This window comes from Rhinopithecus roxellana, chromosome 6 (genome assembly GCF_007565055.1).
Source record: "Rhinopithecus roxellana isolate Shanxi Qingling chromosome 6, ASM756505v1, whole genome shotgun sequence".
NCBI lineage: Eukaryota > Metazoa > Chordata > Mammalia > Primates > Cercopithecidae > Rhinopithecus > Rhinopithecus roxellana.
This window is the reverse complement of record NC_044554.1, coordinates 50,640,066-50,658,461: the sequence shown is the minus strand read 5'-3', so window position 1 is coordinate 50,658,461 and position 18,396 is coordinate 50,640,066. Positions and strand designations below refer to the sequence as shown.

The 18,396-nt window shown below is 43.7% G+C and overlaps 2 gene segments (V, D, J or C); both read left to right on the top strand.

The window, feature by feature from the left end:
- Positions 1-4,664: 4,664 nt before the first annotated feature.
- LOC104681416 lies at positions 4,665-5,419 on the top strand. The segment is given in 2 exon segments: positions 4,665-4,739; positions 4,863-5,419. Coding segments are annotated over 2 exon segments (606 nt in total).
- A 1,656-nt stretch (positions 5,420-7,075) lies between these two features.
- On the top strand, positions 7,076-14,871 carry LOC104681415. The segment is given in 2 exon segments: positions 7,076-7,383; positions 7,516-8,153. Coding segments are annotated over 2 exon segments (645 nt in total).
- The last annotated feature ends 3,525 nt before the right edge of the window (positions 14,872-18,396 follow it).

The window sequence follows — 18,396 nt, the reverse complement described above, 5'->3', positions numbered from 1 at the left end:
GACCCCGGACCTAACCGATTATGTTATCTATAGATTTTAGACGTTGTATAGACAAGCATTGTGAAAGTCCCTGTCTTGTTCTTTTTCTGTTCTAATTACCAGTGCTTGCCATATATCTCTCAACTTCCTGAGCCCAGTATAAACATATCCCACCATATGTCTCCCCACCATATATCTTTCAATTCAAAGACTACCATATATCTCAACTTTAGAAAGACACCACCTGGAAAGTCCCCGATAAGAACACAGCCATTTGTGAGAGTGCGGGAACCAATAAAAAACTGCTAAATGTATAAACTTAAAATGTTAACCAATTGTAATGCTGTAACCTAGAGAATCCCCTCGTTCCTCTGCAACTTTACAAGTCCTGTTTACATTAGGCTATAAAAGGCAAACGCACGCATTGTTTCGGGCCCTCTTGTATGTTGTGAAACGGAGGGACCAAGTTCGAACTTGCATTAAAGATCCTTGCCGCTTGGCTTTGACTCTGGACTCTGGTGGTCTTCTTTGGGGAACAAACGGTCTGGGCATAACAGTAACATTGACTGTTATTTTGGGGGACATGTATTTTATCTTTGGTAATGGAAATGAAATAACTATGCACTTCAATTCCTGTATGTTCTTCCTACTTTAGAGTAAATCCAATTTTCTTCCATTCCTCCCATTCTATCCCGCTCCCTTTATATGATAGCTTTAAGGGAGAAAATATCAATTAGACTCTAATGGCTGCTATGTGATGAGTTATTTTGAATGAGGGTGGGATATTAAGCTTTGAGTAAAGCAATAGTCAGGGTTAGAACCAGTGTTGGAATCAGGGTTTAGGGAGGTTGCTCATAAAACCTGCAGACACTTCCCAGCATCCCTTGGGCCATTGCAGACACAATGATGAAACTTAACTTATTGGCCACAAGATGGCACTGTGGTCCACTGGGATCTAGAGCTCTGGGGACAGCCTGGGAGAGCAGCCTAGGAGGGGAAGGGTTAAGAAAAATTAAGGCTCGGATTCAATATTATGCAAATGTTGCAACAGTTTACAGTTACTGCTCGGCTACTTACAGCTATGCAAGATTCAGGAAATACCTCTAATCTTTAATGAGATCCACAGTTGAAGAATTTTGACTGGCAGCCTTGGTGTCAGGGGCAGGTGCAGACAGAGGAGCAAATGCCTCAAAGAAACATGGGGATGCAAGGGGCAGGCTGTGCCCTAAGCCCAGTGCATCTCTGCTGCACCCTATCTTCCCTGCAGCCTCGCTGGGCAACAGCCTTCATGAGAGGAGGTGGATCCTGCCTGAGACCAGTCAGAAGGCCCTGGACCAGCTGGACTCCGAAGGCATGGGGGATGACACCACAGGCCCACCAGACTGTTCCCTAGAGAGGGGCCTCCAAGCCCCAGCTCACAGTCCTGAGGATCAGGGCACTTAGTTGGGAGAGCCCCTCCTCACTCTGACCCTGTCATGAACCCCAAATTCTTCTGCATGACCCTTTGTCTCCTGGGACCATATGTGTCCTGGAAACAGCTGCAAAACCCTGTCATGGGTTTGCAATGTCTGGGCTCCAAGGCTTTTTTCCCCTTTCCTCTGAAGAGTCCCCCTACTTCTTAAGTCTTGTCTTCACTTCCATCTGCCTCTCCAGCAGACTCTGTTGATGCTGGGATCACCCAGACACCAAGATACCATATTATACAGACAGGAAAAGAGATGATCCTGGAATGTGCTCAGGTTAGGAACCATTATTCAATGTTCTGATATCAACAAGACCCAGGACAGAGGCTGAAACTGATCCGTTATTCAGGTAGTGGTGGCAGCAGGACCAAAGTTGATGTCACAGAAGGGTACAGTGTCTCTGGAAACAAGCTTGAGCATTTCCCCTAACCCCGGCATCCACCAGCACCAACCGGACTTCTCTGTACCTCTGCGGCAGTGCATCCACAGCCCTGTACAGCCAGCTGCTCTCTGCACCAAAAGGGCAGCCACAGATTGGAGGTGGGTACTCCTTATGGAAGGCCCTGTCTCAACCAGAAGAAAAAGCTGCCCTTTCTGAAGCTCTTCCCAGACTTCCCAGCAATGGGATCTCATTCTATGTGTGCTCCTGAAGCATGAAACTTAGAGTGAGCTGGAGTCTATCACTGTAGTGGGGATGTGTAAATGCAAACAACACAACGCTATTTTCCTCAAATTGGAATATTCTCGGAATTGTGCAAAGGAATGGTGGCTTCCAACATGAAATTCATATTTCACTTTCTTTTCAAGGGAGAAGAAAAAAGCAGAAAGCAACTGGGAAGCTTTGGCCTGCTTGAGTGATCTGGGATTCTCATATAGTACACATAGCATCACCTTGGCTTTGGTTCCTTTGGATACCAAGCATGTGTTCTCTGGAGGACAAGAAAATTCGATTTTTTCGTTATAAAGTTACAAACACACAAGTGAACAATCCACTTAGGGAAAATGTTAATAGATGCAACAAACTCTGCCATTAGACCTGAAAATAATCAGCTAGTAGAATTATAAAAAAGATTGTAAGCCTCTTACTTAAGTACCTGTTTGAGTTCCTCTGAGGATAGATGAAGGAAGGAACTTAATTCTTACCATCACTGTGACTTGGATTAGAATCCGTGAGTCCCTTAACTTGTTTTTCTTGTAAAATATTATAAAATAATATAGAACATGCATTTCATTTTCCTTTAGCCTGTAGTCCTCTTTAGCATCCACAGGGAGAATCCCACATCCCAGTGCAAGACTTCTTATGTTGGAATCCATTAACTGAAGGACTGGGAGGACCACAGCTGGGTTTCACAGGAAATACATGCCCCATGTGCAGAGAACCCCATATGTCTCTTCTGTGCCCAATGTCCCCTGTGAGGCTGCCAAGAGGGGAGTGCTGGGTCACCCAGGACCCCCCTCACAAAAAGAGGAGTGGGCTGCTTGCTTGGCAAAAAAAAAAAAAAAAAAAAAAAAAAAAAAAAAATTCACCAATTGGCCAATCTGCTGAAAACCAAAATGAAAGGCTAATATGTGAGGCCAATGAACACCCAATTTCTCAAATTATTACATTTATAACAGTTCATGGTTCTTGGTATGACTTCAACAGCGAGTGAGCATTTTTTTCTTTGTCTATAACTTTCTTTCAGCCATTGATCCTCGGTTGTCTTAGCTTCTTATCAGTCTAGCTCATTTTGATACTGAATTTGGCTGTTGTGTATCTCAGCAAGAAGCACGTCTCACATTCTCCATATTTTATGTGGTCGTGAGTGTGTTCCTGTCTTATTCTTATTTTATATGATGCACTTCTAAATTGGACTGTACAGAATACAAGCATTTATTTGTATAGGACTCCTATCTTTTATGGGGATAGGTCAGAGTAGGTGAGTGTGCACCATGAGTCTCTGCTGGAATCTCTTTGGATTCTATGTCCACTGTCACATGGTTTATTTTCATATGCATATTTCTCATGGTTCTCCTGACTCTTTTAGCAACGCTCATTGCAGGATGTTAGAAATCTTATTACTTCTAATGGCAGAATGTTAGAAATTGTGTTAACTCTTAAGGCAAAATAAAATATCCCAGACTCGCTTTTCCATTGCTGTTTCTATTACTTATGGTCCTGGAGATATCAAGGAGGGACAAAAGGAGTATTTGCAAAGGTGTCGCAGGGTTAAGGGAACCCAGTAAGAGAAGTAGAAGTAGCTTAGGAATAGCAGAATCTGTGGCTCTTACTCACATTGGCCTGACATTAGTAGGAGAGGATGTGGATCCCAAAGCATCTGGTACTGTAGCTTTAAGACAAGACTGCCTATAAGGTGCTATGGCCTTTGGTAGGGAAGAGTAACCAATATAAAATAACGAAGCAAGAGGAGAACCAGGGCATAGACAAATCAGAACAAGTGGTGACCCTACCTCCGTCTGCTCTCCTGACATTGTCTCCCATTCCCCAAACTCACTCTCGAGTTAGAGAAGAAGGGAGCCAGTTAACATAATACACTGGGGTCAGCCTCTGAAGGCAGGGTGGATCTGGAGAAATTAACATAAATTATCCAGATCACTATGCATAAGATGGCCTTGAGGGTGCTGAATCGCAAACTGGCTGGCTAGGTCTGTGCTGTGAGCTGATAAAGCCCTAGTGTTATTTCTGGGGAATCTGTACTCTTAACTTACAGACAACCCAGGTCTGCTTTGGATCTGATCAGACAGACTAAATCTTGGGGACTTTGTATCACTGGCCACTCAAGGGAGGGCTGGAAATGTTATCTGAAGACGAAAAAATAGAACCAGAAAATTTGGTTGAATCTAGCGTCAGAGAGATGACCTTAGGACAGCCAGGAAGAGCTGGAACAGGAAGGTTTAATCACAGGCTCCTCACCCTCTGCTGATGGGCAGTGTGTGAGCTCCAGCATGGAGCACCGCAGCACTAGGTGGGAGGAGGGTGAGAGGGTGATGGGGCAGCCTGGGAGCTGGGGCAGTGTAGGCAGAGGAGCAACTGTCTCATCACAGAAGCTTCTGCCTTCACCCAACCCTTCTGCTCCTCAGGACAGGGAGAGAGTTTGGGTTGTGGGGAGCACTGGACTCAGGAAACCTGTAGGGGGAGGACACAGGACAGTGACATCACAAGATACTCCTTGCATCAGCAAAATCAAGGCCCAGAACTCACTCAGCTCTTCCCCAGAAGGACCGAGTCCTGCGTCAGCTGCAGTGCCATGGGCCCCGGGCTCCTCTCCTGGGCGCTGCTTTGTCTCCTGGGAGCAAGTGAGTCCTGTGCACTGGACAGCAGCCCCATTCTCAGCTTTCCCACCCCTGTGTCCTCCACTTTACTTTGGGGAGAGTCTCCACGCTGTCTCCTGGCTCATCCTCCATCTGCTTTTCCCACAGGCCCAGTGCAAGCTGGAGTCACCCAAAGTCCCACATACCTGATCAAAAGGAGAGGACAGCAAGTGACTCTGAGATGCTCTCCTATCTCTGGGCACACTAGTGTGTCCTGGTACCAACAGGCCCTGGGTCAGGGGCCCCAGTTTATCTTCGAATATTCTAATGAGTTAAGGACATCAGAAGGAAACTTCCCTGATCGATTCTCAGGGCGCCAGTTCCGTAACTATCACTCTGAGATGAATGTGAGCGCCTTGGAGCTGGGGGACTCGGCCCTGTATCTCTGTGCCAGCAGCTTCGCACAGCCTGGCAGAGTCACTGGAATTCTGTGCACTAATCTCTCTGCTTCTGTGTACGGCAGTCTCAGACCAGACAGCTGTGAGAAAGGCTGGCAGAAACAAGGCCAGGAGGATCTGCTCAGAGGATGCTGCTGCTTCAGGAGGTTCACAGCAAAATTACCTTCTTTGTCGGATGCTGCACACTATAATGATACAGTAGCTGGCACTCTCCTTTTTAGAAAAAGAAATTCATTTTGGTGTCAGGATTGTTCGACAGATGTGTAGTACAGAAGGTAAAATCTCAAGGGTTTGCTTTATATAATTAAGGGGGAAGAAATTGAGATTTGGTTTGGAGAAATTTGAGGAGAACATGATTAAAGATTATGAAAAAATAGAAGTAGAGCTACCAGATGATAAAAAATTGTGTTCTCTGCAACATAACCTGTCAAAGTTTTCAATTGCTAGAAAATATGCAGCAAGGCCTTGTAACAACTGGCATCACCCCAGGGCCAGTCTAGGATGGTCATCGCCACATAGCCTGTTGCCCCATGGGAGGGCCCTGGAGCTGGTTCCAATGTCTTCCTTCTGGACTTAGATCTCAAGTCTCAAAACAGAGGAATTCATTTCACTGCTGATGGTAAACAGATAAAGGCTCTCCTATTTCCCCAAAGATACATTCTGCTTCCATTGTATCTCTTTCTGACACTCACCACCCAGATCCATTACCTTCTGTGACCAAACACCTCTTTGAATATTTCCTAAAACTCCGCAGCCTTTGCATTCTCTGCATTTGTGCTCAGTATTTCCACAGCCTGGAAGGACCTGTGTCTCCCAAGAAACAGCCAGACCCTGCTTATTGGTCAAGAATGGGCTCACGTTGCTTTGCTCTTCACTTCTTACCATGACATTCCCCAGCATTGTACTATACTAACATCTTTATTATTTTCATAGGAAAAGCCAAATATTAATTAAGTTTTGTGAAATGTATGTTAATTCCTGCTTATATAGCGTTCTGGAATATTGCTATTATTAATATGAGGGATATTATTAACCACTAACTATTTCCTGGTCAGAGATCAAAGTCACTTCTGCGTAGTGATAGCAAATGTGAGAACCAACGGAATCTGTTTGATTACAGCTGGCAGTGTTATTCATTTCAAATTTTTATAATTTAGAAGTAAACTTTTAAAATCTAGAAACCCTTTTGTAAAATGCACTATCTAAAATTTAGTAATAATGAATCTAAATACAACATATGAAAACATATGAGTATAATTAACCGGGATTAGCTGTGGAATATAGGGTTTCCAGGCTGGGTCTCCTTGATATCATCACACTGTTTAATTGTATGGCCTTTATAATTCTGGCTGGTCTCTACCATCTTAACACATTATTTGCAACTATGTAACAATTGTTTATTTCATAATCAAAATGTTGGCTCATGTGTCCTCTGACTCCATTGGTGAAGGGTGGATTTGAAAATCAACCCGAAATTGACTCTTTGGGAAAGCATGGAGAAGGTGTGTTAGAGTGTGCGGGTGGCAGGAGTGGGGGCATCTCTGTTTCTGATTTGGATAATTTGAGCATATGGTGTCAGAAAGTATGAATCCATGAGATTGTAGACTGTTGGCCACTTGGAGGCGCTGTGGCTCCACAATGCTGCAGAGAACTCAGTGGAGGGGTGGGAGAGGGGCCGAGAGAGGGGGCTGAAGGGGATGCCTGGCTGCCTGCTGGCATCAGCGGAGTGGATGGAATTCCCTGAGTGGGGCCTGGACACGTAGAGTTAAGCACAAACTCTCATTGCCTTGGAAGAGTTGGGGTGCCAGAGGCCTCAATTTGCACCAAGGAGGGAGTGTCTCTGCCTCTGCCCGGGCAGTAGAGGGTGAACGGGCTGGGGTGGCAAGGGCTGGGGAATCAGTGTCAGGGCAGGGACAGGGTGGGCCAAGGAAAGTAAGGTGTGATGTGGGCATGTGGGGACTGTGTTCAATCCTGTGCTTCTGGCCTGTGCAAGACAGGAATAGTACATGGAGTAGCAGAACCGGAGGCCTGCCAAAGAGTACAGTGGGCTGGAGTGGCCGGCAGGGGAAAGTACGTCAGTGCGGTGACATCACAGGCCAATGCTCCTATCAGGAAGAAGAGAGCTTGGGAACTGCAGAATACTTACTACAGAGATACCAGCCCGGAGCTGGGAGATCCTGCCATGGGCTTCAGGCTCCTCTGCTGTGTGGCCTTTTGTCTCCTGGGAGCAGGTGAGTCCTGGGCACAGCTTCAAAGTCTCCGATCTCCATTTCCTGTCCCTGAAATGCACGCAGGCTGATGATGGCTCCAACAGGAGGCTTTTTTCTGTGCCTTATGCTTAACTTCTGTCTTCTGACACACAGGCTCAGTGGATTCTGGAGTCACACAAACCCCAAAGCACCTGATCACAGCAATTGGACAGCAAGTGACGCTGAGATGCTCCCCTAGGTCTGGAGACCTCTCTGTGTACTGGTACCAACAGAGCCTGGGCCAGGGCCTCCAGTTCCTCATTCAGTATTATAATGGGAAAGAGAGAGCAAAAGGAAACATTCTTGAAAGATTCTCAGCACAACAGTTCCCTGACTTGCACTCTGAACTAAACCTGAGCTCTCTGGAGCTGGGGGACTCGGCTTTGTATTTCTGTGCCAGCAGCTTGGCACAGCCCTGCGTGAGCATCAGCCTTCTGTGCAATAACATTCCTGCCCCACTCAGGAAGTGACGGTGAAGGGAGGGCTGCCAGCCAGAAGGCCTCAGGCCCTGGAGAGTGGACAGGACTTTCCCAGGCACTCTCTGGTGCTTCTGTATGAGAACTGGTTTAATGATCACTGAAACTGTCTAAGCGAAATACTATTTTACCTGTTTACATATCTGAGGGACAGCAGATGTCCTGGGGGTCATATTTAATAGCTAGCTGAAGTCTGTTTTTTCAACATCTCTGTACTGTCCCTCCTCACTCTGGAGATCTGTCCTTTTACCTAGTGTCCCCTTTTCATGTCCCCAAGAGCAGGATGCTAAGGTCATGCATAAGCTGTGATCATAACTTCTTCCCTGACAAGTCCAATGGGCACATGATTTCCAGGTAAAACATACCCATTTACTCTTTATTGTGATTTTAAAAAAAAAGGAAAGAAAGAAAAGAAAGATGCAGTTTTCTGCTCTGTAGCCCTCCTATGGGCAAGGCCAGGGCATCTCTTTTATGGAGACTGTATGAGGAGGGAGCTTTCCCAGGTTCACAACAAAGGACAGGAAATGTTTTTTATGGGACATGTAGTCTTCCTGTGCCCGATGCAATCTGCCATTACGGAAAGGACTTGAAAAATTGTTATTCATTAGTTAATGTTTTTTATTCTATTTTTTTTTTTTTTTTTTTTTTTAAGACAGAGTTTCGCTCTTGTTGCCCAGGCCGGAGTGCAGTGATGCTATCTCGGCTCACTGCAACCTCCACCTCCTAGGTTCAAGTGATTGTCGTGCCTCAGCCTCCCAGGCAGCCTCCACCACACCTGGCCAGTTTTGTGTTTTTAGTAGAGACAGAATTTCTCCATGTTGGCCAGACTGGCCTCAAACTCCCGACCTCAGGTGATCCTCCTGCCTTGGCCTCCCGATGTGCTGGGATTACAGGTGTGAACCATTGCGTCAGGCCATTTTTTATCCTTTATCAATAAATCTTTTGGGGCATCCTACTTTGTGGATGGGATTTGCACAATCCCTTTGTGCAAGGAATTACATCACATGAAATATACAATGGAAGAAAAGATAATTGGAAAAAAGGAAAAATTTTAAAAAATGAAGAAAAGGGTGTTTCTTGCATTTGAGGATTTCGAGGTCTGCAATTTTTGGTATATTCTAATTAGTTTACTCAGTTTCTGATTTATATGAATTTCCTCTTTCTTCTCTTTCTCTCTTTGGCTACCTACATCCTTTTGCCAGATTTTTAAAAGCTTTTAGTAACAATATTTAACATGAGAGCTACCCTTTTTATAGACTTGTAAGTGCACAGCACCGTTTTATAATCTGAGGTCATGATGTTGTACAGCAGATCTCTAGATCCTATTCATCTTGCATGATTGAAATTTTATACACATTGGCAGCAACTCCCCCTTTACTCCATTCCCCAGACCCTGGCCACTACCATTCTAGTTTTTGCTTCTATGCATTGGACTATTTTAGATAACTCATGTAAATGACATTATGTAGATTTTTGTCTTTTTGTGATTGGCTTATCTCATTTAGCCTAATATCCTACCAAGTATAGTGGTGACAGTTTTACTTCTGTCTTGCAAAGTTCACACAAATAGCTCCTTGACCAACTGTAACCCAGAATCATAAAGATAAAGGCATTCTTAGAAATATAATTTTTTGTCCTGGCTAAGTTGATTTAACACAACCCGGTACACTATGGATTCTCCCAGGTTGAGGCATCTGGTCACATACCTGTTTCAACCTACCGTGGTCTCCAGGCTCCACTTTTGGGGGCACCACTGCTGCCCAGGTGAATGTGGACAAAACTTAGATGTCTCTGTCCTAGATGTTCCAGGCCCCAGCTACTGGCTTTTCTTTTAACCTGTGCCTGCAGTCTCCCTCCACTCAGATGCAGGGCTCTGCCTCCTGCTCCCATCTCCTTCCTGAGCTTCCGCCCTGCTGGAGTTGCATGGACATCAGGGCCCCTGGTCAAAGTGTGGCGACCCACGGAGACAGTGGGAGAGAAGCTCACCTCTAGCTGCTTTCCAGGGCCCAGTTCTGTTATACCCCAAGCAAGTACTCTGGTCTCCCTTTGGGCTCCACAGTATGACAAATGTGCTTCATGGATTCATAGCTGACCCCCAGCTCAGTAATCTGAGGACAAACTCAAAGTGAAACTCTCAGAACTGAGGGACTAGCCCTGCATTTCTCTGATGAGGGTAAGAATACAGTATTGTAGAGATGCCTTCTTCCCTGTGTAGACCTGGCCCTAAACAGGAAAAAACAGACAGGGTAAAAGTGCCCAAATATGTCTGAGGAAACTGAAAGAAAATTTCCTAAGAAAATCCTTCTTCTGACTTCATTCAGTTCCCAGTAAGACATACCTCACACTTGGACCCCCAAATCAGCTGAGTACCCAGGATATCACAAGTCCCAGCATCTAACCCCACAGCAACTAATTCAGATACTGGCCTCTTTCCTGTTCCACATTGACCAACCACCAGAAATGGTCTTGCCAATAGAGTTTTGTTAGCCAGGCATGGTGGCTCATGCCTGTAATCCCAGCACTTTGGAAGCCCGAGGTGGGCGGGTCACCTGAGGTCAGGAGTTCGAGACCAGCCTGGCCAACATATTGTGAAACCCCGTTTCTACTAAAAAAAAGAAAAAAAAAAAATAACTGGGCATGGTGGCACATACCTGTAGTCCCAGCTACTTGGGAAGCTGAGGCAGGAGAATTGCTTAAACCCAGGAGGCGGAGGTTGCAGTGAGCTGAGATCTCGTCACTGCACTCCAGCCTGGGCAACAGAGCAAGACTCCATCTCTAAAAAAAAAAAAGAGTTTTGTCCTCTGACCACCAGATCTATCTAGATATCTAGGCAGATTTAATTTATGATTAATTTGACCTCTTAATCCCATTAAAGGGAAATGAAGAGCATGTGATTGCAATGTAAAGTATATTCATTTTATTTTTAATAAGTTGGAACTAGTAGTAAACCGAGGGTATCTCTCCAGTATAGTCTTAAGACAACCCGTGGTAAAACAAATCTCTTTACTAGGACTTTCTTTTTCACATTTTAGTTCCTAGTTATCCAGAGTCCAGAATATTTAAGAGTCGAAGAGTCTCTCTATGACTGAGATGGTCTGCGGGGCTTTATAAACAAGTGTTCACTTGTCGAACAAGCCTAGGGCCACTCTTTATGGAAGCCAGTCTGTCAGCTGGTCTGGGAATTTTTAATTTAAAATACAGTATGTTCTTTAACTTGAATAAGTATAAAGTCTACAAATATAATTTGCATATATAGGCTAGTGCCTGAAGATTTGGGTAGGACAAAAAGGAAAGAAGAGATAATGTTTGCAGATTTAGGAATTTTCGTTATATAGAACTTCAGGGGCCTGTGGGCTCTAATTTGTGGAGATAGCATAAAGACAAAGAATTAGAAAATCAGAATTCTCTTCTGGAGCCTACATCAGGGTTGTCCTGAGAAAAGATTACGATACAAGGAACATAATCCATGGTGTGCTTAGCAGCCCAGAGTGCAGCAGACAGTTCTTGACTCATGCATTTGGCGGTGAGACTGGAGACACTTGCTGACGGTATGGCCTGTTGAAGCTGTGCACTCTTAATCTTAGCCTCTCCAAAACTCCAGAGATGAATGTCAGACAAATATACTCCCATTATGAAGAATATTAAAACAAAAAACCAATGAGGAAAGTTAGCAGAATTCATAAACATTTGCACTAGGTAACCTGAAGGTTTAATTTTAGCATCATGAGATATGAAAGTTTGAAGAGCTATAGTTAAATGCACACAAAACAGAACCAAAAGCTGAACAAGAAAAAAGAGACTCTCAGAAACTGTTAGATAACTTTTTGAAAAGCATTAAATGGGATGTCTAGAAATGATCCCTAAAATGACTGAAAGAAAATGGATAAAGTGAAGAGCAGATTAATGCTCATTGAAGAGATTATTATTGATTTCAAAGACAATCTGAAGAAGTTACCCAGAACAACACAAAAAATTAACTGTATAATATGAAACAGAAGTGAAGCAACAGAGAAGAAACAATGGAGGTTTCAGTTATATTAGAATATATGTAACATTTCATAAGAATTTCCCATTTATTCTTATATGTCATTGAAGTATAAGAGAAAGAAAATAAGGAGAATGATAAGAGGTGATATTGCGTGTGATGGTAGCTGAGAAATTTCCAGGACAACTAAAGACCTAAAACTTGAGTTTCAAGAATTCAAATAAATTCCAGGTTAAATAGTTACCTCAGTGTTAAAATAGAAGAATATGAATGATGAAGAGACGATTTTTAAAGCAGTCCAAGAAAGATAAATATCTTGCAAAGGAATAGACTGAGACCAACAGAAATAGTGAAGAAAGAGTGTTAAAAATATCTATAAATGCAGATTGTAGTCCTCATTCATCAAAGAGACAAGGAGACCTCGGCAGTTCATATTCTGAACCCTTGGGCTGGTTACCTGAAATATATTTGGCTGAGTGTTCTCATTTGTAAACTGAATTCAATTTGCAGAGATTTTTTTTTTTTTTTTTTTTTTTTTTTTTTTTTTTGAAATAGAGCCTTGCTCTGTCGCCAGGCTGGAATTCAGTGGCGTGATCTCGGCTCATTGCAACCTCCGCCTCCCGGGTTCAAGCAATTCTCCTGCCTCAGCCTCCTGAGTAGCTGGGACTAAAGGCACACACCACCAAGCCCAGTTAATTTTTGTATTTTTAGTGGAGACGGGGTTTCACCATGTTGGCCAGTCCTGCAGAAATTTTAGAGAGATAACTTTAAAAATTAAAGTCATCTAACGTGTAGGTTCAATAAATCTTAGGTCCCTATAAATTCTCTGACAAATCTCCAACCTAGCACAGTTATTTACTCTCTGAAATTCTGGTAACAAAGGCAAGCACAGATTACTTTTGCCTGATTCAACCAGGTTTCAGACACAAAGTCATCTAAAATGCAAATGTAGTAGTCTGATAGTTCGTTATGCAAAATTAACATAAAGAGTTGCCATTTAAGGAAATATGAAAATGTTCCCTCTTATGAACTTCCTGCTTGATAACTGAGTTTGATATGCATGAAGGTGTGGTGCTCCCAGAAAGACATGGCTTCAGTGCAATTGGCCATCACACAACAGAGCTGATAGAAGAAGGCACAGCTTTATTGGAGGAGATCACAGAGGAGCTTCTAGTGGCTTCCATGACCTCCTCTCCAACCCTCTCTGACTTCAGCCTTGCTGCCGTGGACAGTGCCAGTTCCCATTAACCTCCTGCTGACTGTGCCCTTCCACACTGCCTGCTGGGGATGTTGCTGCTTCCTGCTCTGGGGCCTTCTCTGATATTATCTGAATTCACTTGTGCTGTACTCAAAGACAGCCAGAGGTCCTGATGCTCCTGGTGGAACAGGACAGGGGGACAAAAGCTCCAACCTGCCCATTCACGCAGATACTCCAGAGAGCACCCTATGCTCTTGGAGGTCCTGATGGATTCCATCTCCTGTTGCCCCAGCACAAATAGAATATTGCACCTTTATCCTGGTTTCTCCTTTCCCTATTTTGTTTTTCTTGCTCTCTTACTTCTTCCTGGAATCATTTCCCAAATAAGCTACATGCACCCAAGTCTCCCCATCACAGACAGTCTTCAGAGACAGACTAAACTGTGGCAGTGATGGAATGAAGCAACCATCCAAAGACCCTTCCTTTTGAAGGAGACCACTCTTTATCTTTTATTCATACTGCTACTCATTCATTTAAAAAGTCTTATGATGATGTATACAAACTAATCTTTTCCAAATCCATTTGTATTCATCTGGAGTTCCCAACATTCTCAGGATGGCTCTCCGCTCCCTTAAAACTTCAAACTTATTTTGAACTGAATACAGAAGCAGAATCTGCCTGGACTCAGATGATCATTCATTCCTTTCTTCATTCATTCAACAAACATTTAATAAGTTACAGGTGAAGACTAGATTCAAGTTTTGTGGGACACAAAGCTGATACATTTTAGGTAGCTCTTTGCAAAAGAGAATGCAAAATAGCGAAGTGTTGAAAAGATCCTGTGCAAGTGAGAAGGCCTGAGGTTATTCTTCACTGGCTTCATGGCAACTCCGTAGGTACTGTTCAGGTACTTGGGAAACACCAGTGCACAAAACAGACAAAACTTCAAGTTGAGGTAGACAATGTTAACATGTAATTATTATAATTTATTATACTTAATAATAAATTAATTTAAAAGTAGAAGGATACATTCCTGGTAGGTGTTTATCTCCCCAGAGAAGTTAGAGTGTTGCTGAGAATACCAACATTCTTGGTAGATCATACCTGATGTAGGGAACGATCCTTAGAGCTCTGTAATTCTATGTGCTTTGCCTTGCAAAATGAAGGTCCTGATCTCAAAAGCTTTTTTTTTTCCCCTGCCCTGGCCCAACCATGAGGATTGGCTCCTTTTCTGTGTGGCTCTTAGTCTCCCAGGATCAGGTGAGTTCTGAGCATAGATAAGAAAGTCCTTCCTGGGCTTGCCAGGCCCTAACCACGGCCTCCTATGGGAGTGCTCATGGGCCTCCTCCCTGTCTCCACTTCTGATTCTGTGTCCTCTCTCACTGGAGCGTGATTGTGGGAATTACTCCTCCAGGTTGCATCAAGATGTGCAATAGATAACCTACTGTATCTGAAATAACTATTGCAGTGCTATGGACTAGATGTGAGTTTTGCACCATAGCACATTTACAAACCCATCAACCTTCTCCAATCTGGTGAATATAAGATCTTCTGGATGGGAATAGAGCCTTTTCCTGTGACCCTAGAGGCTCCAGATAGGTGCAGTTCTGGATGAACATTTCATCCACATTCCTAATGATTAGCCTCCTCTCTTCTTCACAGGAAGTACAGTCACTCAGGGGACTTAGATGGTGCAGTGTGTGCAGCTTTACCTGAAGCAAAGGAGGAAAACGTGCCCATAAGAACACACAGCACCCAAAGCTTGGACAGTGACACTCCCATCAGGTGTAATGAGTATGAAATAAGTCTTCAAACGGTAATGACCTTGAACCTTGAACTTCAAACTTGGAGACCTTTCTGGATGTCATTTAACCGAGGTGTCCCTGTAGGCTGACATACAAGTGTCCAGAGGTTAAATGAAGAGGAAAATAATTCAATTTGGAGTTGAATTTTGTGCGGGAAGTCATAAAAGGCACCAGGACTGCTATGACAATGTTCTTTAGCCTAGAGAAATATTCATAAAAGTGAAAATGGTATTCAAATAAAGAATTTCTCATAATGGAAATAAAATATACATAGAAGAACAAATTCCCCTACTAAAATCAGGGAAAAAGTTAAGGAGTTTATTAGATTTCTTTCAAAACAGACCTAAACATTATTCAACTCTGTTATAAATAATTTGTTCCTGTGGGGAAGAGAAGGGGCGTGGCAGGTTAGCTCTGCAGTTCAAGCATTTAGCAGGGACAGTGACATCATCAAGTCACTTAGAGCCCAACTTCAATTTGCCCACAGCAGAGCTGGGAAACACAAGATCCTGACCTAGAGCTGAAATGGGCACCAGGCTCTTCTTCTATGTGGCCCTTTGTCTGCTGTGGGCAGGTGAGGACTGGTCACAGGAGGGCCTCCTTCCCTGGAATTCCCAAGGCCTCAATGCAGGCTTTTCTATTGGGATGACAACATCAGTATCTGTTGTTCTCTATTACAGGACACAGGGATGCTGAAATCATCCAGAGCCCAAGACACAAGATCACAGAGACAGGAAGACAGGTGACCTTGACATGTCACCAGACTTGGAACCACAACAATATGTTCTGGTACCGACAAGACCTGGGACATGGGCTGAGGCTGATCCATTACTCATATGGTGTTCCAGACACTAACAAAGGAGAAGTCCCAGATGGCTACAGTGTCTCTAGATCAAATAAAGAGGATTTCCCCCTCACTCTGGAGTCTGCTGCCTCCTCCCAGACATCTGTGTATTTCTGCGCCAGCAGTGAGTCCACAGTGCTGCACAGCTGCCTCCTCTCTGCACATAAAGGGCAGTTAGAATGATTGAGATTGTCTGTGCTCCCAAGTCCCAGCCTTCATAGGAGTCAGAGAGCCCTGGCTAGCTGGGGGCCATAGAGCAGGGGTCATATGACCCTTGGTGTTGAGGTCCATTCCTACCCCAGTCTCAGAACAACTGGAGGGCACCCCAACACCCTTAGCTTCTGCAGTTCCCTATTTCCTTTTGTAAAATGGAAAAGGCATCTTTAGTTGAGATTCCTAATTTCCTTGACAACTTGAAACCCACCATATTCTTCTCTCCCCTAAGGGATGGGTGACTTTTCCATCTACCCTTTCCCCTACCCTCTACTACCCTTCAACTCACAATCATGAATCTTTGCCTATGTGGTCTCTGCTCCTGGGGTGCCTTTCTTCTAAGGGTAATAGACCCACGAGGTCCTGTATCATTACCCATTTACCTACCTCTTCATCGTCATTTTGCACCATGTTTTCCCTGGCTCTCTGCTCTAGTCACGCTCCCCTACATGCAGTTATTTCTTCATATGTGTCCGTTGTTTTCCACCCTGGGGATTGTTTACATAAATACTTTCTTCTGCACTGAGTGTACATACCACCCACTTAGTCCTACATCTCTACTTCATTTCTTAAATTAAAGTGTATTTCAGGCACACTTGCTCTTAATTGTAAAAAGCAAAACAGAAAGTTTGCTAGAAAAATTTTTAAAAAATATTTTATGCATTCACTTGGGGGATGACTTTTTTAGAGGAGACAAAAGAAGCCACAAGCCAAAAGAACAATATTCATAACGCTAGTTGCATTAAATTGTTTCAAGCCAAAACACACCATAAAAAATAAAAAGTTAAGCTACAGCCTGGGAAAGGCATGAGGAATACATACAAATGATGAGAAATCAGTGTGACAGAGAACATTCAGTGTGACAGAGAACATTCAGTGTGACAGAGAACATTCAGAACATCACTGAATACCCGTAGCTCCTCCATGGTTTCTGGCCTCCCTTGCAGTTGGAGGGTTGAGAACGTGTCACCAGGTTCTGAATAGTGGGATAAAATGATGTCAGCTCATTTCAAGCCTGGCCCTTAAAAATATTCTGTGGCACTGTGTTGAGAGTCTCTAAATGTACTCCCATGTTTGGAGTGTTGGTATATGGCATAGAGTTGTCCTCATGGCTAAGATTTTTTAAAGTGTCATAGTAAATACTCTGCAGCAGATCATACAGAGAAAACACACAGGTAGAATCTGGAGGAATTCACAGGCAGGCTTCCTTATGCTCTCTTCCTCCCAGGAGGGGTCACACAGAGCTCTCTCTCCTCCCAGCAGCAAAAATGCATTAACACATGTGCACTGTTTCTGCCAAGGCAGCCCATTACAGACTTAGTATCCAAGAGGGTTTAGTAGAGGCTGTTCACACAGGCACCTACTGTCTAGCATGAACCAAAAGTCTAGATCCCAGAAGGAAATCTGATGTTCAGCATAATTATTATTTGCAACACCAGTCTAGGCACAATGAGCCACCCCTCTCAGTCAGGAGAAACTTTACGTCAGTTCAGGACACTGTTCACCAGCCAAGTTCCCAGAAGCCAATCTTGCAAGCAGGACTTTCTAAGTACTGCAGTGTCCAGCCTTCTGTCAACTCTTGTGCACAGACACTCTTCAACTCTCTTTTGCCATGTCTTGAACTTGGGAGCTACAAGGTACAGATTGGCTGATGATAATACGGAAGCAGCCTGGCTCACTGGGTCATAATTTGGTGGACAATCACTGAAGAAAGCTGCTCATGCCACACTGGACTTTGTGGTCATGGGAAGTAAAACTTCATAAAGCTACACTGGCGAGACTTTAGGATTTGTTTTGTTTTGTTTTCTGTAGCACAGCTGTTCTTGTCTAAGAGAATTAGTATCTAGAATGACTAAATATTCTTATTACTTAATATTAAGAAGACAACCCAGCCAGGCGCGGTGTCTCATGCCTGTATTCCCAGCACTTTGGGAGGCCGAGACGGGCGGATCACAAGGTCAGGAGATCGAGACCATCCTGGCTATCACGGTGAAACCCCGTCTCTACTAAAAATACAAAAAATTAGCCGGGCATCGTGGCAGGCGCCTGTAGTCCCAGCTACTCGGGAGGCTGAGGCAGGAGAATGGCATGAACCTGGGAGGCAGAGCTTGCAGTGAGCCGAGATGTCGCCACTGCACTCCAGCCTGGGTGACAGAGCAAGACTCAGTCTCAAAAAAAAAAAAAAAAAAAAAAAAAAAAGAAGACAACCCAATAAAAACAGCAATACTGAGGCTGAGTAGGCAATTCACACAAGAGTGAATATAAGTTACCACTAAACATGAGAATAACTTTTCAACCTTACTCACAATCAGAATATTGTAACCTGAAACAGTAAGTTATGATTTCAAAATTACTAGATTGGATACTTTTCCAAGGAATGACAGTCCTACATTTGAGTAGACATATGGACTAGTGAAAATTGTTCATATATTTATTACAAAAAACAATTACAACTACATCAGAAAACTCACTGT